This window comes from Parambassis ranga, chromosome 20, assembly GCF_900634625.1.
Source record: "Parambassis ranga chromosome 20, fParRan2.1, whole genome shotgun sequence".
Lineage (NCBI taxonomy): Eukaryota > Metazoa > Chordata > Actinopteri > Ambassidae > Parambassis > Parambassis ranga.
In genome coordinates this window covers 15,886,950-15,908,979 of record NC_041040.1, presented here as the reverse complement: position 1 = coordinate 15,908,979, position 22,030 = coordinate 15,886,950, and the positions used below count along the sequence as shown (strand labels likewise).

The 22,030-nt window shown below is 42.1% G+C and overlaps 1 protein-coding gene across 2 annotated transcripts in view; it reads right to left on the bottom strand.

Moving 5' to 3' along the window:
• Positions 1-5,748: 5,748 nt before the first annotated feature.
• Positions 5,749-22,030, bottom strand: part of LOC114453540 (RNA-binding Raly-like protein) — a 29,405-nt gene continuing 13,123 nt past the window's right edge. The window contains exons 2-8 of one of the 2 annotated variants that reach the window (XM_028433494.1): positions 21,267-21,342; positions 20,246-20,293; positions 18,269-18,450; positions 13,902-14,018; positions 11,340-11,506; positions 9,438-9,476; positions 5,749-8,078 (exon numbers count right to left, since the gene is read on the bottom strand). In XM_028433494.1, the coding sequence (XP_028289295.1) occupies positions 9,444-9,476; positions 11,340-11,506; positions 13,902-14,018; positions 18,269-18,450; positions 20,246-20,293; positions 21,267-21,342 (623 nt within the window). In that variant the 3' untranslated portion in view covers positions 5,749-8,078; positions 9,438-9,443. The remainder of the gene's footprint in view (positions 8,079-9,437; positions 9,477-11,339; positions 11,507-13,901; positions 14,019-18,268; positions 18,451-20,245; positions 20,294-21,266; positions 21,343-22,030) is intronic. The other variant, XM_028433495.1, reaches the window with a different exon arrangement.

Below are 22,030 nucleotides of genomic sequence, written 5' to 3'. Positions count from 1 at the left end.
TGTAATCCGAGAACTAGTATATGTTCCTAAACTGACATCCATTAATCCCAAAGACTGTAAATATATGAACAGAAGAGTAGTTGTCGTACCATGTTTAAAGTGTGGGCACATATTTTAACATTGGAGACCTGTGTCGATTGACTCACTTTTAGAACCCTCCCTCAAGTGGCCATTTGAGGAACTGCACTTTTGACACTTTCACAGCCAGAAAGCTTGCTGCCAGATGTGTCAGTACGAGTTCAGACATTCATTTGTTCACCTTAAAACTAACAATGCAATAAAACACAATGCAGAGCGGCCAAACAATCAGACAACACAAAGTCAGGAAGTGGAGAGGAAGATCTGACGGAGTAATCCTCATTACCTTATGCAGCGATGTGGGCTGAGTTATCCCTTCAGTTCTGCTCTAATTGCTCTGAATCAATATGACTGATTAATCCAAAGGAAAAGTTCTGAGTCACAGTCAGGGCACGGTGAACTCCTGAGCCCCCCCTGCAGCTCCTGACAGCAGACTCGTGTATCTGTGTTTTTCTGAGGAATCAGACTTTAGAGAGAGGAGGTGAGATAAAGGGAGAGGATACGGTTTGAGTGATCTCTTTTGAAGCAGCATGAATCACTTCATAATTGAATCCCTTCCTTTGTGCAGTGGCAGGGCTGAGGACATGCAGCCTGGAGACACGGACATCTCCAGGGGTGGGGCGTGCTGACCAGCTGGTTCTCACCCCCCTGCTGATAACACCGTGTATGAGCAGTATCATGACCAGATAACTCTCTATGGAGACCGGGCTCCTAATGGAAACAAGTTATTATGCATCTGAATGGGCCAATTATAACATAGTAGAGAGAATTGTCACATTATAATTATGAGCAGTGAATGGGGAGAAAAGGAAGCCATTACATTGTGGAGAGGCCGCCGTCCATTCATGCACAACCACAAATTATTGTCATTTCACTCCCAACCATCATAATTATAACTCACATCCTAACCAAACTTTAGAATAAAGGTAAAGGAAGGTAATGGTGGTGTTTCTAAAGAGCAGGATAACTGTGGCGTGAACACCTAATTATTATGTTTGTACATAGGACATGGTGGGCAAGCATAGGAACATTTTAATGCCTCCAGTCCTGAACGTTGTTCTTATTTCCATCCTTTCATATTTGTAAACAGATGACAGACGTATGTCACTGTTTATTGGAGGAAATCTGGTCAGCAAAGCACCCACATTAGACGAGGAGCAGGCAAAAGGTTAAATCTGGACGGGCCAAGGTTCAAAAGGGAACAATAAAAAAGTCCAAACACAGAACAATGGCTGGACTGAAGCAGCATGAATACAACCTGCTGAAGAGCAGTGAGCGGTGTGGGGAGGTCAGTGATTGGCTGATTGAACACAGGTGACAAAAAATGGTGGGAAAATGAACAAATGGAGGAAGAACAGGAAGTAAAACAGGAAGTGAAGAGTTAAAATCCAACCATCACGACGGGTCGCTCTGTGATGTTCAAGCTAGGTTAGCTTAGCTTTAAACACACAGCCCACAATTACACAACAGGTGTTTGTGTAATTACTCCCACTGCCAGAAGAGGGAGACAAAAGTGACATGCTGTTGCTTTAAAGACTTGTAGCATTAGTATTATAGTGTCAATTCCTGCCAAAGGATCCATAAAAAGTCAGTTTTACATTATGTTCAGTTCTCATGTGACTGCTGCGGTCTCAGACCTCGGATCGTGTCTTGTCCTGACTCCACCTCTATGACTCCAGCTGCTCTCCGCTACATCGTGACCATACATCACAGCGCATCGTGTTTTCCATCTGAAATTATCCCACGATTGATTTCATCTTTAGAGACTGATGACTTTTTGCATCACGGGGCAGGGACGGATGATTGTTCCTGTCTGCTCCTGAATCGATGTAATATCATCCAATAGGCTCGGCAATAAACCAATTTAAGAAGATGTACTGCAGCATTCAAACACTGTTGCCGCAGGACCGTCATCTACACACATATTTAACCAGCATCAGGAGCTAAAGGCTAGCTTAGCTTAGCTTAGCTTACCTGCTGTCATAAATCCTCCTGATTTCATTACTGGGATAGTTTATTCTGCTTTTTTTTGCAGCCTGACACATGAGCGGCTGCAGATTCATTTCAATATTTTTCAAATCAAACCTCCAAAATATGCTCATCATGCCCCCCTAAGCTAATATAATATAAATGTTAATTAAGGTTTGTGCAGTGAGCCGAGGAAGCCAATATATTTGCTTCACAACGTCTGAAATGACATGGAGGGTTTCTGTGGCATAGCTACATATTTGTCCTCATTGCTTTACTGAGGAAGCATGTTTAGATAAAAATGAAAATATGTACGCTTAAGATGCAGTTTGAGTCATCGCCCAAATGATGTTTATGTTCCATCGCAGTGCCGGATGATTTATAGATGCAAATCTGTGTTCAAACTCCGTGTGAGCCTCTAAGTGATGTGATCACTTCCCAGCTGAGAGGCAGGTTAAAGCGACCGAATCCATCAGCAGCTGTAAACACACGGCCGAGTCTTCATTTCGTATATAAATATATATTCCTCCCAAATCAGTGTAACAGGCCACTGTCCAGCAGCAGCAGCAGCAGCATTCATTTGAATCTATTTTTTTATATCCACAGCCATGAAAAGTAAAAAATTGAATATGTCAGAGGCTTTACAGCTCCGGAGGAATTAAAAAACCCTGTAGTGGATTTCATCCCCCACTATCACAGCTGAACATCTCTCCTCTCTGTGCTTCAGAGGCTTCACTCATTTCTGTATAAATGAATAAAGTCCGGCGCATTAAGCAGGGGTGAAAAGTTTCCCCGTATGTAGGTTAAAAGGGAACAGCTGTGTGCAGTCATGCCGACCACTGGCGGCGTGGACTCGACACGGCGGGCTAATTGTGTGTGGCATTGAAGCTGGCCCCTCATTAACCTCACTGCATTACCTTTTACTGTGGATAAATAGAGGGCTTTAAATCGGCCATCTGTCGGAGCCCCGGCTACCTTTAGAGAGTCGCTAACGGAGTGGAAGTGACACACCGACAAAAACCTTTCAAGGACATTACTGTTGTTGTCTAACAAGGAAGGAGCTGCTAATGAGACACAAAAACCCCAGCCGGGCTCAGGCTGCTGGAACTGTTACCGACTTTTAAGTCGCAAGAAACAGTCGTTCATGAAAAGGATTTGCTTTAATGCCAGCAGCTTTTGTAGCTGTATTATTAACTACATGTTCCAAACCCTGGAACACACTCAAACTATGCAGAATACTTGGTATATGATTGGATGCAGGGCCGGCCCAAGGCTTATGCGAAATATGCGGTCGCTTAGGGCCCCCAAGAGCACCAAAATTCCATGATAAAATACATATATTATATTTTTAAAAATAAAATTGATTAATACAAACGAGATGATATTACACATTCAGTAGCATGTATTACACACAGTGCAGCCTATAGGAAGATGAAGCGTCTGATGCAGAGGTGGTGGTATGACATTTTGCTTAGGGCCCCATAAAGGCTTGGGCCGGCCCTGATTGGATGAACCGTCCGTAAACTGTCCATTACAAGCTGCTGGGGATGTTTGACAACTAGCATGTAGCACTTAGCATGTCAGTTGTAGTGAGAAGGAAACATGTCCATGAAAGGGCAGCGGTCACTTCTAACACACATGCAGGCACACCTGGTGATTGGTCTGAACCATCCGTGATTTTAGACACATAGCTTAAAGCCTGGCTGGAGAGATTTTAGTGAACAGACAAGTTTGGAAAACCTAACCCCATGACATATACATTCAATGTATTTACATAGGATTGTCCATTTTTGGGTGGGATGGCAGTGCAGTGGTCAGCATTGTTGTCTCACAGTTCCAAAGACATGCATGTTAAATTAACTGGGGACTCGTCCATAGACTGCTGCAGGCTCCAGGTCAAAGTGGTTTGAGAACATTGATGGATTGTCCATTTAACTGGTATGGTATTTGTTTTAATGTATTTTTATGCTATTCTGCCAGATTTGATGACTGGTATGACAGAAATCACACAACCTCTGTGTAAACATTATGGATTTATGACACATCCATCAACTTGGATCCAAATATGTGTCTCTTCTCGGCCAACACATATTGACCATATGATGTCACTCACAGCAAGGGCGCCATTTGAAAGAGAGTTTCATCCAATAACAGTCCATCTCTGGCCTGCAGATAACAAAACCAGGCTGATGAGCGTCATGATTAGCCTTAAAATCATGTTGTGTGTTCCCCTCCTGTTTGTTAGTCTCACAGAGGACAGGTGTAATGGTTTTGGAGCTTGCTGCTCTGCCAGAGGACAGAAGTATAAACCAGCCTTTAGGTCTCTGCTTAAGTGTCCTTGAGAATGACACTCTTACCAAAGCAGCTGGAGGAACAACTAAAGCCACTGTTGATCTAATCTAAACAAATGTGGCTCTCAGCAACTTTGTAGTGTTTTTTGATTCATAATTTCACGGTGTCCATGACGTCCTAAAGTTGTGGATTAGTCAAGAGTCCAGGACAGTTTTCCACTTCTCCTCAGGCAGCAGTGTTTCTGGAGTTTTAACTTCCTTTTTAGGAAGGTTTGTGAAGTTATGTGACAAATTTCTAACATCAGACGGATCAATAGGAGTATAAAATATTACAGCGACTGATTACAGTGTGCTCTGGCTTTTTCTACATTCAGCTCTAAACTTCACAAACCGAAACTTACGTCCTTATGGTGACCCTGCTCTCAGCCAATGAGAGTAAAACGACCTGCCAGAGGTGGACGTGCCAGGACTGCAGGACTGGCGCCATTAGGGGAAACGCATGATGACAAAGCGCCGCCGCGGTGTCCAGTTTTCTGCCGACTGACGTTAATTTGACGTGTATTCAAACAGTACGCTGCGTAGACTCGTTAAAGTGTCAGTCTGATGAAAACTGCAGCCGCATAACCAGCCATAAAATCAGGAGCCTGAACGCAGCATCCGCCAAAACATGACCCATCTGTGAGAGAGACCACACGACGCCATCTTTGTCCTTCAGTTCATATTTATTTGTAAAATAAAGCATTGAAACATTTGACTAGTTAAATATTTTGACACAAACATTTGAATCGACCGATAAGAACACAAATCATTATCTACAATGACGATGAGCTTTTCCAGCCTTACAACAGTTAGAATACAGGTTTATTTTTTTGTACATGAACTGAAAATACAAAGTTACAGTAAACATGCCTTTGGATAAAAATATCTTTACAAAAAAATGTACATTTTCTATACAACAGCTGTCCGTTACACACCTCTACAAATCCAACAACTCTGGTTTAAACCTGCGGTGACCTCGACAAACTGTCAGTACATCATTTTATCCATTTTAAAGTTTAATGTTCGTCTATTTAAAGAAATCATGATGAGGGTTATTTACATGGACAACTCAACACGGTGTCATTACCACATATAAAAGCAATGAGGGCTGTTTTTTGTATGTGTTTGTGTTTCTGCAAATGATTTGACACATCACCATACTGTTCATTAAATAACAGGCTAGAAATAAAACAGGAGATAAACATGTAGCAGAGCCGCGTCCTTTGAAACGTGTTTCTGGATACAAAAATAGTGCTAGATATGACACACTGTCATCATTCACCACACACTGGTTTTCAATGAGCTGCAGGACAGTCTTTTTATTATTAGTATTATTTTATCTGATGGATTGGTGAGGTGACTTTTTCTTCACATTTCAGAAAACCTCAGTTTAAATGATCACCGACTATCAGCCCTGATGCTTTAAAGCCAAGGAAAGGAGGCTTATAAGAGACAATGCAGGCGCATGTGTTTTTTTTTTTTTAAAGCAGCTGAATCAAACAAAGCAACACTAATTGCCTTCTGTCTGTGACTGCTGCACGTTGTGTCAGTCGTATTACATCATTGTTTTTTTAAAGATTATACTTTCTGCTCAGAGGCGGTGTAAAAAAAAACAAAACAACAACACTATATAAGAAGGATGTGAAACTTCAAGACAATCTGTGATAAGTGACTGCAGGTATGGAACAGATTGTATTGATTTACCTTGTTTTGCAGTGTGAAACTGTGTTTTTTTTACAAAGTACCTCAATCGGATAAATCAGCTGTTGGTGAAAAACATGAAAATACCATCAGCACTGAATAAAATGATTCAAAGGAGTCTATCCATGACTTTAGTATATATTCAGGGACTGTTCCCTTCATGTCTCGGTGTGCTGATGTGGAGGCTGCGCTGCTAATATGAACCAGGTGTCTCCGCTGATTACTCGGCAGCATCAATTAGACTGACGATGTCACAGCCCGCTGTCCTTATCTTCATCCTCACACAGGTGAGGTGAGAGGAGCGGCCTAATCCCAGCGTCAGCAGTCAGACTTTGAGAGGGTTCTGATGCAGAGTCATGTCAGGACACTGCTCATTCATTGGCTCTTTGCTGTCACAGCAGGGCGCCTCTTTCCTCCTTCATACCATCTGAAGCTCTCACGCACTCGCACACTTCAGCGGCGCATGCGGGCGATGCCAATTAAATGTGTGCAGTGACTCAGCCTTTGGGTGGAGAAAGGGACTGTTGACATCTGCATTTTTTTTAAGTTAACATTAGCTTGTCTGGCACTTAGTTAGCTATGTTAAAATTTAATGGATGCAGTGTAGCTAGCTGGCTAGCTCAATGAAATCATGCACAGAGTATGAAAACAGTATTGACTTTAGCCAACAATAATTTAACAGTTTAGGCTTTTATTGTGAAAATCCCGGACGGCTGGATAGTGGAGTTTTTCCCCCCTGTGTGGTTTTGTTGTATTAAGATGGTAGGCAAATAATAAATGAAAGTTCCATGTTGAGCACAGACTGGGTGTTATCCTGTTTAACATGTACAGTGCTGTCACTGTGAGGCTGACAAGCAGCACCTCCCCCTCACGTTACTGTAATGCAGGCTGAAAAGGCCTGCAGCCATGTTGGTGCACACCGAGGCTCATCAGCAGTCACACCTGGTTCCCTGCCTCCTCCTAACAGCACAGTCCCTCATTGTTTGAAATAACTTTACGGTGGTTACATCTGAGGAACTGAAGCAAACATGATTTGAATAATTAGCAGCAGAACATGCTGACACCCAATCACTGGTGACATAATTCAATTTGCAGCAATTTACTTATAATCAGGTTAATTATAATTGCTGAGCTGAAGCGCCGGCTGATTTTTTTTTTGGTCGCTGCTCCATGTGGCAGCTACGTCACTGATGGAGCAAGACTCCGTTTTATATGGTTACTGCTGGACAGATCATCCACTGCTGGCTGCTCCGGCTTCATCTGAACTCTGGATTTTATGAGATTATTCCACCATTTTGTCAGCCTGGCTCCTTCGCCTACATGAGATAAGAGTCGGTGAAGGAGACGGGCGTTGGCTCCTGAACAGCGGCGCTCCATGTTGGGATTCACAGGCTGGGAGCAGGGGAGGAGCGCGCTGAGACATCAGGGCGCTGCTCCCTGGCAGGAGGCCTGTGCTGGCGCTGGCTCAGTACCACAGGAAGCCCCTTCTGCCTCTGAAACTTGGCAGGAGTTTGAATATATGATGGAACAGCCCCACAGGGCATTTGTGTGATAAATGGATAAAGCTGGATAAAGTTATGCTCACAGCTATTGGCTTATGTATGAGTCAAATATAAAACCAGGCAGCGGCCATGTTCCATTCATTTTCTGAATGTCACACTGCACCTGCAGATCGTTGGGTTGTTTATCATATGTGAGGAAAAAAAATAATAAAGAAAAACACAGAGCAACTAAAAGCAGCCACAACTGATCATGTCTTCAAATGTAAATTTCATTTATAAAGCAAAATAAAACCTTTTACCCTCTGAGGATTTGCCGGCTTCTTGTAATGTGACAGAAGTTGAAGTGAATACAAAATGGGTTTGAGAGCGCAGATTTATGCTGCATCTCTTGAACATAACTTACAGTCCTGAATGGGTGTCTTGATCCCTCAGAGATCCTCTTCTGTTCTCTTGAAGGTGATGATGAATTCTAATACCACCGGCCAGGAGTGTCTGCGTCCTGAAGAGACAGAGGCAGACACACGTTATGACAGCGCCTGCCTCTCACTCTGTTTACATTGCTGTAAATCTGATGAGGATTAGTTTTTTAAGGACTGTCCGTTCTGAATGTCCTCAGAAATATCTGTGGAAGTGCAGAAATATTTGCTGGTAGCTGGAGCTGCCTCTCTAATCCTTCTGGACATGACTTATTAAGGTTCTTCCCTCTGTGATTTTCTATCCTCGGGAGGCCTCCGAGCAAAACATTCATATATTCACCACAACCTCAAGGGGGATTTTCAGGTTTTAAATGTATGTGCTGTGGAGGTTTTGTGATGGAATTTTAAAAAGGCAGACATATGGAAAGGAAATGGAAAACTCAAGTGTAACATGGATTCTAAAGAGGCGGCCATGATGTGGGGCATGGAGGGGGGAAGAAGTCGTAGTGTTAGCTGTGAATGTTTGTCCTCCTTCAGACAGAATATTTAAAGACATGTTCGACAGCCACAATCCAACCAGAGAAAGTGAAAAACTATGAGGACAGGCAAGCCATGGTGACACTTACAAGAAGTTAGGCTAATGCTAACACTGTCAGGAGCAGAGAATGTTGAGGTGAACATAGTCAAACAAAGGAGCAGGATTAAAGGCTGTAAGGCACCTGACTAATGATCTAAATCTAGAAATCAGAGAAAAATAATTTTTCTGGCTTGTGAAATGACCTATTTAGGAAATTTGGAAAAAAAATGATTGTGAAAATACTGGAAGGCAGGGAATGGGCCTTTCGCTGTGTTGTTGTGAGATGGTAGTTTTGCAGTGAAGGTGATGAGCAGCACCTCTCCTCGTGTTCTCTGAATTTTGATAAGTCATGCTTTGCCGACTGTAACAGGACTGAACCTAGAAAATGATCATGATCAAAGTTTCCACAAATGGATAAAATACAGGAAGTAAACCAGCCAACACTCCTCATCCATAAGACTGTAACAGAGCTTGACCGACTGTGGAGCTCAGCATGCTGCTCTGAGGAGCTGGCGGACATCATGCCAACTGATGGTGCGGCTGCATCATTACCCACACCCTGAGAGGCTCCTACCTCAGGCCTCCACATCCATGCAGCCCTCCACCCACTTCAGTTACATAAATGTTGTTTATGGGCAGTTCTGGACCATTGGAATGCTATTACTGCTCCCTCTGTCAATTCTGGTATTAGCTGCCCTTCGTTGACTGCTGCTCTTTGAAATGCCAGGCTCATGACTGATGATTAACCGATGTTTACAGATACTGCAGACACACTTCAGTGGCTGTGGGTTTTTAATGAGGGCCGGGCGGCCTAAACGGCTGCTGTAATGGACGTTGGGATTAAACAGTAATGCAGAGCTCTTACCTGATCTCAGTTGTCGATATCCGATACGTGGTTTTCTATCTGTAAAGGAGAGCATATAAAATCACAGATATGACGCGGACCTGCAACTGAGCACACAGGCTGCATTTAATCTATTCTAAAGGTCACTGCTGATATACGCTCCACGCGGGCGGCCATGCCAACCTGCAGAACAGTCTTTGTGGTACATTATCTCAAAGTGTGATCGATGTGACCTTCAGGAAACAAATAAATCTCTTTCATGTGTCTCTGAAAAATAATCTCTTCCATTAGTGAGGACACAAATCTTTCATCGGGGAGAGCATGACCATGCTCGCACGGTTAATGGCTAATAAATGCAGCATAATAAAGAGAGCGTGTTCAAAAGCATATGCAGGGAACCTGAGGACTCATGTCAGCGCTTGAACTTGAAAACAGTGGGATGTAAAATACAGACAGCGCGGCTCCACAGCTGAATGTATGTGTCAGGGATGTTTCTGCTGCTGTATAACATGGAACACTGTCTGTGTGATATGAATGCATGTTAAAGGCCAGCCAATTAAACACAGCAGAGTATAGAGGAGTAATTACGTAGGTCTTTTAGTGTAAATGAACCCTTGACAGTCAGTGTATTATATTATATTATATATTATATATTATATTATATAATTATTCGATGCACAAGATGGAAGAAAACCGCATCCCTCAATAAAAAAGTGGTCCAAAGGGCCTTCAAGGCGGCTGCAGCTGAAAATCACTGGCGTACTAACGTGTGTCTGACTGAATACAATCAATATGAGCTTTGGGGGAACCGTCACTGGTGGGTTGCTGGTTTTGGTTTCTCTGTTGTGACAGCTGTCCTTTATTTTTCTTGGAACTGACTGACGCTCTTCGACAAAGGAAATAATCTGATGGGAACTAAAGGCAGTGGGATGTGAGTGTTTAGAGCCACCATGATAAATGTGTTTGTGCAATCACAGATTGCAGATTAATGACTCAAGCTGCAAATGTATTCATTAATCTGTCTCTAATCTAAGAGCGGTGTCGCCTCTCTTGGAGGAAAGGATTATTATTATGAGACTCTCCACAAGTCCAAATGAAAGGTGCGGTCAAATGTCTGTCTCACACAGAGAATGTCACAGACAATTAACCCTACCACGCCTCTGTAATCCTGGTCGTTTCAATGTCTGTAGCTTTAAATGCAAATGAACTGCTGCTGACCACACCCCTGTCCATAAAAGGGAAGCCAATTATCTGCTGATGCGGTGAATTCTCCAGACAACACAACCAAAATGGCTACTATTGAACCAGCTCAAGGTGGAGCTTATCCCCCTTGTGACATCATAAGGGGCTACAAACCTGAATGGCTTTTTCAAAGGCATTAAACAAATGTCTATGAGTGTAGGATGTGTCATTATGCTCTAAACACACATTGTTGTATTTCTTTATGTTCTTTTCAGCCTCTTCTTCAAGTTCCTGGATGTTTTGTTCTGTTAGTGGTTGTAAGAACACAAACTTTTTGGCTACTTCCTGAGTGACCTTGCGTAAGAAAATGTGTCTGTAAGTGTTCCTGATCCACCACTTGATGGTTGGATCCACCTCAGTTCACGTCAAGTCTAGTCTTCAACACTTTCCATTGAGCCCACTGCTTTAATTATAGCCTGTGAGTATGCATGTGTGTCCATGTGTGGGCCCGTGAAGAGCTTCGCCTCCACTGTTTTCAACAGGGTCAACAGGGAGAAGCTGTCAGTCCAGGCGCCCTCACCATTCACTCATGTGAAGCCCCGCTCTCTCAGATCTGTGGCCATGAATAATTCCGGAAAATTAACTTTCAGAAGGCAAAGACTGTCTGCCCACTTGAGATCTCCCAAAGTGCCTTGCTCTCTCTCCCCCTCCCTGTCAGCCCCTGTCAACAGTTTCTCTTACCAGATGGTGGCTGCCCTCCTCGTAGTCGTCCTCGCCTCCGTCGGTCATCTCTCCCGCCTCTACATCCAGTGCCCCCTCTCCGGCCTCTTCCCCAGAGTTTTCTGCTGTCTCTGACACGGACTCCTCATGCAGGGAGTCGCAGTTGTCCTCATACTTTCTCTGAGCCTCTGAAAGAAGGGCAGAGAGGAGTCAGAGTGTGACCACAGTCCTGGGTACGCTCCGTAGTAACAAAGTTTACTCAGCTGCCCTTTCTCTGTTTTCTCAACAAAAACATAAAAACTCAGCTGTGCTTTGTCCCATGAGTCTGTGCTGCTCTCTTACACTCAGCTGGACAGAAGTAGTTTGTCTTCAACAAGCAACCAGGAGACACGCACTCTGTGCAGCAGCCACATTTAACACTTTCCCTTCCAGACCAACAACAAGCATTATATTTGTAACTACCGGTAAATAGGTTGTACACACAACAACAGCAATGCAACAGCTGGAGACTTTATTTAAAATTTACATCAGTATCATGACGAGTACAGACACACACCAGGAAAATTAGCATGAAATAATTCAGCATACTTTGCATGAGTGCTACAGTACAAACACACATAAATACCTCTCAGTTTTCACAGTCACAGTTAATGCGTGGTAAAAAGCTTGTTGAGTGGTGGCATCGTGTTGAAAACTGTGGCCCAAGAAAAATCATTAACATCTAAAAACAGGTTGTGCTGTTGTGCAAACAGATTACACAGGAAACCTGAGGTCTGGCTTTACAGAATCAGAAGAGAAAAGAAGCCAGTGGACCACTGCACAGAAACAGCTGCCAAAACACCAGTCTGACACAGCCGACACCACTTTGCTTGGATGATGTATTAATGACTCGTCACTCAACACAAACATGGATATTTGCAAAACTAGGTCAGATGTTTGGCCACACATACATACATACACTGGTAATTCAATGATAATCTAGTAATCTGCTTGTCTACAGCGGACGTGCTGCAGCGGCCTGAGGCAGCTTTGTTGAGTGAGCCTGGTAATGCTTGGGGGGGGGCATCTGACAGGCTGGGATGGTGTGAGGAACACAGCTGTAGGGGGGGATACAGAAGAGCATGGTCATACGTATACTGATGCTTATGAAATAATGTGACATTACTAATTAAAGTACTTATTAAATAAGGTATTTTATAGATATCTCAGTATGTTGTGTAATTGGAGCAGACGTTGATCATGCACACATAGTCCAGCTAACATGGTCTTCATGGTCTCAAGTCATTAGCACAAATGTCTGAGCCATTTCCCAAAAACTAAAATGTAGCAAAATTCAACTGATCTACAAATCTAACATCGGTCTTCATGTCTATCTGTTGAAATGAACTTCATTTGTGACAGCAATAATTGTACATTAGAGAACAATGTTTCACTTACTTCTCAAATGTGCAACATGTCTCCTCTTCACAATCTTCTCCAGTTTTGTCAGCATCTGTTGTGGGGCTGACTTTCGTCAGGCTTCTTGCATTTGTGTGGCCCTTCAGGGCTGCCGTACTGTCAAGTCCTACCTAATTTTAGCAGTAATGTCTGTTCTACTCCTGTTTTCACGGTTTCTCTGAAGGCAGCCATGTTGCTGGCTGTTTTGGTGGAGAAGTGACATCTGTCCATAGCAGACTTGTATTCAGCTTTAATTATCTCAGTCAAAACATGTACCATTGTATGCTGCAATGAGCAGGTTAGCATTAGCATTAGACTCTGTTTCATAATATGTTTGGAGGTTTTTCTAAACGGTTAGCTCAGATTTGAATACTCTAAATCTATATTGATCTGTTTTAATGATAATCTCTGTATATTGTCGATCATGTATTACATATGTTGATTTCCATCTTTAATTAAAAAGTGTACGTACAGTCAGTATGTTTACTGATTACAAGCACAGCTGTAACATTTTCTATTTTCTCACCGTTTTCACTTTATGATTTGTGAATGCCAGAAAATGGGAATTTCAGACTTGTATTGGAGAGTAGGAAGAAATCATCATTCTTGGAGTGATCTTCAGTGTAGATAAACACTTTAAACCTGAGCAGCCCTCTTTTCTGCATCTTAGAAACACATTAGGCTGTTGAAAAAAAATGTGTATCTGGTGTCCTGGGTTTTAAGTGAGTAAACATGCCTGAGATGGCTACTGTTTGTGTTTTAAATTACAGTCTCACAATCAAAGATGGCTCCATTTTATAGTAAGTAATTTAAACAAGGAGTCGGTGCAGTTTATTTGGTATTCAATAGTTTTGTCTGGTAGAGCATTGTGTATGAGTGACGTGGCGTCTGAATGACCTTCACAGTGAGCTGCTCTCAGGCTGTCCTGTGGTGTAGGGCATCTGTAAGGCCCCCTTATATAAACTCAGCGTGCTGTTGACACCTGTCTGCTGCTATGACGGAGAGCTCTGCCGCTCTTATCTCGCAGTGTCACTAAGACTTATGGCCCAGCGTGCGCTCTGAATTTCCCTCCCTTAGTGGTTGCCGTCTCTTTTCCCCCCTTTTGATTACATATGCCTAGCTTGGTCTCCGCTGCGTGTTTCTCACCGGACTCGGCCCTCTGCTGCTTCTCAATCTTCTCCAGGCGTCCCAGCAAGGAGTCGATCTTCATCTTGATCTGAGTGAGCTCTCGCTTGATAGTTTGAAGCTGGTCCGTCTTCACTGCTGAGGCGCAGAAACACAGAGAGAACAGTCCTCAGTTTATTGTAACAGACTGCACACAGTCATCTGTTAATACTCTTATTTTTCTCTTATCAGTGTGAATCACGCAGTCCTCGGGGGAAGAACACATCTCAATCTGGCCAACTGAGAAGTTACCCAGCTAAAACTGTGGACCCGCTGCTTTCAATTTGAAGATTACTGCACGGCTTACGCCCACCACGCTGTGCGGTGCTGCTCAAGTTTCACTCTGAGGATTAGGATTTATTTATTAATTTCCCCTTTTTTGCGACTGGGTCAGCACATGAGTAAAATGCAACCATTAAGCATTAAATGTGTTGTATGGTGGTATGTCCATTAAAAGCCTCCAACTGTGAGGAACAGCAAATACTTTACATACATACTTCGACGTCTAATTACTGTTAATCTCATGAGGACTCATGAATAAAAAGTTTGCATCCAATTTGCAACTTTTACACCAGTGTTAATTTTGTTGACGAATCATTTTTGTCATAGTTTCGTTAATGAACTTTTTTTGCTGATAAAAATGAGATGATAACTAAATATAAACGCACAATACCAAAAACGAAGACGAAATATATTGATGGAGACCAGATCCAATCAGAGCAAATTTTGTTTGTGGAAGGGACGGACGAATCAGGAGACGGCGGCAGAGAGCCAACCTCGAAGAAGTAATCGCTCTCTGCATCGTAAGGACGTTACGCACACATTTGACGTAACCCAACGATGCTGGAAGAAGGCGTACTCATGAGCGGTAGCACAAGACGGAAGAAGAACAGACACAAGGACACGTTTGATGTCAAGACAAACATGACGGTTTGCAAACCGTGTGGAGCGACTATCAGCGGTAAAAACACAACAAACCTGAAGCGACATTTGCAGACGAGTCATCTTAACATCCGTTCAAAGATAAAAGTGACAAAATCTATAAGTCAAAAATTGCTGCCAAAATTAACACCCCTTTACACAACCTGCTAGAAACACCTCATGTCAATATGATGTATCATATTAAACAGTATGAGTCTATTCATTGATGGGAGTTGTGCTAAAATTGCAAAACTAAAGTCCATCATTGCCTCACTGACAGTGCAGCATGAGAAACAGGGGGCACAATTTCCCCTCCCACAGCTTCTGTTTACTGCCTTATGAATAATTGCTCCATCCTCCCTGCTCTGTGTTCAGTCTCCATTACATATACAGTATCTGAGGCTCCAGTAAATGAAGCGTAACTGTATCATGTCAAAGTTTGGCATCTTAACCTTGATATGTCGCATGCAAATTACCCATGGCTGAATATTTTTAAAAAAAGCATTTATCTGAAGGACGTCGCCATTAATTCAATCTAGTCCGTCTCACGCCTGCTGAAGCGAGGGTGCAGTCCTTAGCAGATTAAAGAATTTAGACCACAAAGTAATGAGATAATCTCATTCCTTAACCCTCGGCAGCTGAAATGTGTCATATTTCGGGAGGAGAGTGGGGGAAAAGTTGAGAAGAAAACAGAAAATTCTCTTTGACACCTATCACGGCTGAAAAAAAAGGATGGATGAGTGCTCGGTAAACAAACCCACGAGTTTCTGTAAAGCTTCGGCTGGCAAAAATCAGAGACAACAGATGAAAAAAAAAATCTAAATATGACTTGTCTGCTATGGTTTCTGCATGTAGCTCTTGAAGTAAGTGTCTTTGATGTGTATTTACACCCACACCACATCACAATGCAGAGCTAAATTGATACATAAACCATGTAGAAAAGATGTAAAAAAAAAACCTGACATATTACCTTGCAGTAAAGTAGATTCTCCCAAAAGGACATTTTAATCTTTCACTAGAATTCGAGCTGAAAAGGCTGCCCCGGCTCTCCGATACTTGTCAATGCACGACTTCTTTAAACCGGAGCAGGATGATTAATGTCTCCATGGGAAAGCAGCGTATAATGGCACACACCGAAGGCACATAGCTAATGTGTGTATGGAAATCCTAACACAGACTCTCATGTCTACAGAAAATCGACCTTTCTGGAGGCTAAAAAAAAAAAAAAATACACAATCATATCTGTATGTGGGACGCACTGAAGTATCTCTATCTGCTGCTTTCAGGTTACAAAGCAACATCCATGAATCCTGACACACAGACACTCACTTCCTTATTCCCACAGTATCTGAGCTCGCTGTGGGCAGCTTTGATGATAAGGAAGTGTGGAACGGTTTCTAATTTATCGGGGCCTCCAGGCCTTTTTTCCCCCTTTTGTGCTATCAGCCGTATAAGCTCCGGAGGGAAAAAAAAAAAAAAACATACACACCCTAATCCGACATCTTTTGGTAGCTCGGGTTAAAGGAGTAAGGGCAGAAAGAAAAGTCCATTGTTATTTAATAAGCATTAGGGAATGAGTAATGGATCTTATTTTAGGACCTCATGATGAAGCACGGACATTTTATCTCGGGGATAGTGAGAATCTCTTGAATCACTGGTCTATGAAGATTAAATTGGACAAAGAGTTCCAGGGCTGTTGATGCTGATGTCATTCAAACTCTACGAGCTGTTGAAAACATACCGGCTTAGACATCTGAGCACTGAAGGGAGATTTTTAGAGGGTGTATTCTGTTTTCTACACTCTAGCTATTTCACAAAAATCCATTATGTATGTGTAAAAAAAAAAAAAAAAAGTATGTGGTATCCTCACAGCCACCAAACTTAAACCAGGTAAGTCCAGGCCAGCTCCTTCCTTCCTTTCCGACACTCACATTCACTGTTACAGGAACGTCTGTACTGTAGATCATCACTGTCATTGTGTTTTGGTGCTGTAGGTGAACAGGGTACAGCCTCTAACAAGGCTTTCAGCTCCACATCTAATCTAAAATCCAAACATAGCCTTGACAAACTATTCACTAATTAAAAGCATAAAGCTTCAAAATTCCAGCTGCACTCATTGTTTTGAGATTCAATTACAAAAGGTCAATAGTTTCCAACATTCCAATTAAATGAGGGCTCCATTCAGAGCACTGCCAGGAAACGTCACTATGTTCCATTCAAAGAAGTGTGACCAGATCAAAGGCTTTTTGTTTATAGTTTTATTTCTTTTGTTTTACCCAAATATTACAAGAAATATTCACCAGCTGGTTCCACTTTGTATTTAACTTTGTAAAATAAATAAGAATACAATAGAAATACTTTATTCATCCCAAGCTGGGCAAATTCAGCAGCAATATACATATAATATAAAATATACTAAAAGAAATATTCCCCCTTTTTTAATGATGTCTGTCTTTCTTACTGTTAGTCTGAACAAAGATGTGTTTGAGGTCTTTCTTTCTAACAACGTGTGTGTGCCGTCTCCACAGAGGTGCAGGACTTTATACTGCAGCGAAGGATGAATAAAAATGTGACGGGTGAGAAACACCAACTAATCTTTAACCCAAAGTTAAAGCCTGAACCGAGTCAATTAATTCCTGCACATGTGGTTCAAACCTCTCGCACTAACCCGCCCAGTGGTTTGTTTATTTTGCTGTACAATCTATCTAGGCCACCGTCAATACAAACTGTGATTTTTCACGGTCCTGGCCGGGGCAAATTAGTCTCCCGAACATACAGCAGCACTGTTTAGACAGAGACGGGAATTCATTGAGTCTGTCCAAAAAAGAGAGGCTTTTTTCCCCTCTCTCCCCTTCTCTGTAATACCAACTGCAGCTGGGTCCTCCTGACAGACCTCACCAAGCTGCTCACACTGATAACACCAGCCTAGACAGGCAACAATGAAACAAACACAGTAACCAATTACACAGGCTACACGGATAGAGGCTAACGTTTAGGAAAACACAGCTGACCACAGCTCCACAGAGATGCCCCCAATCTCACATTAATTACATTTAGGATGTTATAATGCATCAGCAGTTAATCAGAGGTCCAAATGCGATGCAGATGGATGCTGGGTGACAGGAATAGAACTGTTTGCTGCTGATGCTCAAAAAGCTGGGATTATATTTGTGTTTGCGATTTAGTGTTGTGCTCCACATCGTTCGGAGCTGCTGGAGTGAATTAAATAGCTTTTTCATAGTGGTGTAGTGGCGCAGGCTGGAGCTTTTTCTCTTCAGAGCCGTGGCTTCACAATTTGCATTAAACCTTCAGATTCTAAAAACAGGGACAGAATGCCATTAGCGTAATTAGGCTGTGTTTGATGGAGCCATAATAAAATCAAGTCTGGCTGCAAAACACACGTTATAAAAGCACCTGAGTGTACATACTTTTCATCCCGGAGGAGGAGGATGTTGTGGGAGGTCTGGAGGACGAGGAGGAGGAGGAGGAGGACGTTTTGATTGGGAAGGAGGTCTTCCCACGGCGGGAGGAGGGCGCCAGTACCCTGGAGCGTTTCAGGGGGATCACAGCTCGGGGTGGAGGGGCCACTCTGCCGTGGTAGTCAAAAAGCCTTGAGAAAAAGAAAAATGGTATGTTACACTTCATTTCTCAGACGTTTTCTTTTATAAGAGGCACCACAGCATCCAGAAAAACTCCATCTACAAGAGATAAAAGGTTTTTCAGTTGCTCTCACCTCTTTCTAAAGCCTACCTTCTGTTCCCTGTGGGTGTTTTTCATATGGATTTCTCACTGCATACATAAAACAAAAAGCAGGGCTTACAGAACAAATTCTCCAATATTGTAACAGGGCCTTTGCATGCAGGAAAACAATCCCCTCACATATACTTAAAAAATGGAGAGGATGAAAAGAAGAGGTTGCTAAATGTCAATCCAAGGTGTCAGCTCTGACTGTTCCAAGTGACACAACGCTGTCACAGCTCTCAACACGTCTGACATTTAGAAAATAGAAAATGTCTCCACAGATAAGCGCTCTGATCACTGGCGGATAAATGAGAGGAGAAACAAGTGTTCCTTCATCAGCAGGTGAGCCCCTCAAGTTTGATCTGTTCAGCCATTTTGACTAGCTGACTGTTTAAAGGTAGGCGGGAGGTTACTGAATTAAATCTGACTTTTCAATAAAAAATATTTACTGTTGAAGTCTGGACTTCAACAGATACTGTGCTGTGTGTTTATTGATTATTATTGCAGAGCAGCTGGCCTGCAGGGCTTCGAAGTGAAAGCGAAGTGGGTGTACAGGCAGATTGATATGTCCAAGAGTTTAAATCGAGGCAACTGGTCTCATGATTTTTATTTATTTTTTTTTTTTTACTGAAGACGTTTCAGGGTCTGCATGTTGATCGGACTCTCAGTCCGGCAGTACCGTTCTCAGCTGTCTGGTTTGTTGTCACGGCCGAAAAACTTTCAGGTTGTTTAAAGATCTTTTATTAATGGTAAGAGCTCTCACTCCGATCATTCACGGCACTACTTGCATACACAAACATGCAATGATGCAAGGGATCAGGAGAGAGTGGGACATCTGTGTTATAAAAGATCTTTGCAGCACCATGAGGACAGACAATAGAAGAAGTGTCCGGGTGACATTGACGTGTATTTTACATTATCATTTCATGTTTAGATTATCTGAATAATAACTGATTCAGAATCATCCACTGCCGACTCACAGTGCATTGAAGAAGCAAAGATCTAGCACTCTTTTCCATATGCCTTTTATCTGGAAATGTAAGGGAGCATATAACCTTAAAACAAACATGTGTGCCACCTACACTGGTGAGGATGCAAATGTCTGGCCACACATAAACACTTAATGTCCACCAATAAGGTTGTCTTGTGGCAACAGTCAAAAGATCAACAAAGGAGAGTGAGAGTGACAGTTTAATCTACAAACCACCCATGTGTCCATGTTGCTTTTATATTAATCATCTTCTTTGGCTGCTGTGTGGTTTTATTTTGATAGCAAAACTACTTGGTTGGGATCATGATTTTGGTGAATGTAACATTTTTTTTTACATGTTGCCTCAACTGTGAGATATATTGTGTAGTTATGGAAACATTTGTCGTGATGAATCTTAAATGAATGTTGCCACTACTGTCTATTGTCATGTTTCTGGTGAAAAACGGGCTAGATAATCAGCCATACAGAGCTTCCATTGTAGCTCCTAATTCTGATCATCTGATGAACTCATTTCAGAAAAGTTTCAAACAGAAAATCTGTAATCTGTGAACAGAATACATGAAAATAAAAAGATTAGCAGGTGTTTTTAGGGGTTGGGTGGGGTTCAGCCAATGGTCAACATTCTCCTTAAATCACATCTTTGATTAAATAACAACAATCATATGATACATACCTGCTGTAGAAGTCATCCCTGTAGTACTCATAGTCAAATTCATAACCACTGCGAGAGAGACAGAGGAGGGAGAGGGCAGACAGACAGAGGAAGGAATGGATGGAGCATTAAAAGAGAGGCCATTTTAGATCTGTCAGAAGTAAGCAGATCAAGCTGGAGCTGTTCTGACTGGAATGGACACGCTCTACTTTAGGCCTACAGCTGAGCGCAGGTTAAGCAGCCAGGCTGAGCCGCGCCGGCATGCAAAGACCACAGATCAACAAAGATGAACAAAAAAACATTTCAGTCGGGCTATCCAGCCAGGGAATGAAAGAAGAAATCTCTTCTCAGACCCCGGAGAGGAAAATCAATGTTACACACTCAGGATGGCGTCTGATGTAGAATTCAGAGAGAGGAATGAAAAAAGAGAGGAGGAGGCTGCTATTCTCACAGGAACTTTAATTAGGATTAATGTATTACTATTTCAATTTAGAACGGCACAGTGTTGGTATTTGCCTCTCCTGTTCCTGTTCCATAATTACCATATTACACCCAGGCTGTTTTCAGCCGCTGCTAAAAATGCAAATGAGGGTTTATAATAACACAATGCACAAGCTAATAAATTAGTAAAATAACACATGTAATGGAAGAAACCAACAATTCAGAGAGCAGTAAATTGGTGGGAATAAACTTTGCCATTGGACAAACTGCCAGGATATATACGGGGAAGTGTCCCAGTGAATAGAAAAACACATCCAGACCTCTGTCACATCAGACCGCAGTAAACAAGTACTGCTTTGATCCGTTTGTGACCAGGAGATGTGGGGGCAGAAAATCAGGGTCACGCTTAATGAGGCTTATACAACAGTAGCTCCTCTGAACTCGTGTTCCAGTCCACCAATGTGAAAGGCATTCAAAATAGAATTATTAATTCTTGAATTAGAAATTCAAGGTTTAAAATAAAGCGTTTATAAAACAGGGATACCAAATATTACTGCACATTTACATCAGCAGGATGGGAAAACTGGTTTGTTGGTCTTACCTGTAAACAGCTGAAAGCGGCCGCTTGGAGCCTGCTTTAGGCCTGTAAGGTTTGGGCTCGCCCGCCATGTTTATGTCTGTAAAAACACACAAAAAAAACTTCTTACTCAGATGCAACAAAAAGATTTAATTGCAACACTTTTTTTGTAGAATATAATGTTTAAAGTGAATCAAAAAAGCCAGCTCAGGTGAGCGATGATGAAGACAAGCCAAAAACTGCAGTACCTCTAATGACCACTTGAGGTTGGCTCCCAAATGAGTCAACCACCACCTCCATAATAAAATGTCTAACTTTGAGGTAAAAGTAAACATGTTTATAGACTGGTACAAAACTATCCAGACCGAACAGTCGGTCAGAAACTACTGGTGCTTTTGATAGTTCAGCATCTTGCAACACACCACTACTCAAAACTAATATGCTGGTATATTATTAAGGGCATAACTCTTTAATAATAAATAGCATGGGTTGTAACATTCTAATATCTAATATCAGTGAAGAACCTGTTTGTTTATGTAGTCATATGTTTGATCAGCTAGCTGTACTGAGACAGCTTTTTCTGATTCATATATTACACTATGGGGATTTTTCCACGTCGCTAGGGGTGTGTTTTTTTCAATCATATTATTAAATAATATAAAATTTCCTTAAACGTGTTTACAGCTACATGATGGTATGATAGACTGTTTTTGTATATAAATACTAAACACAGAGCTTTATACACTGCTATTACCTCACTATCTGTATGAATACATGAACAGTCCCTT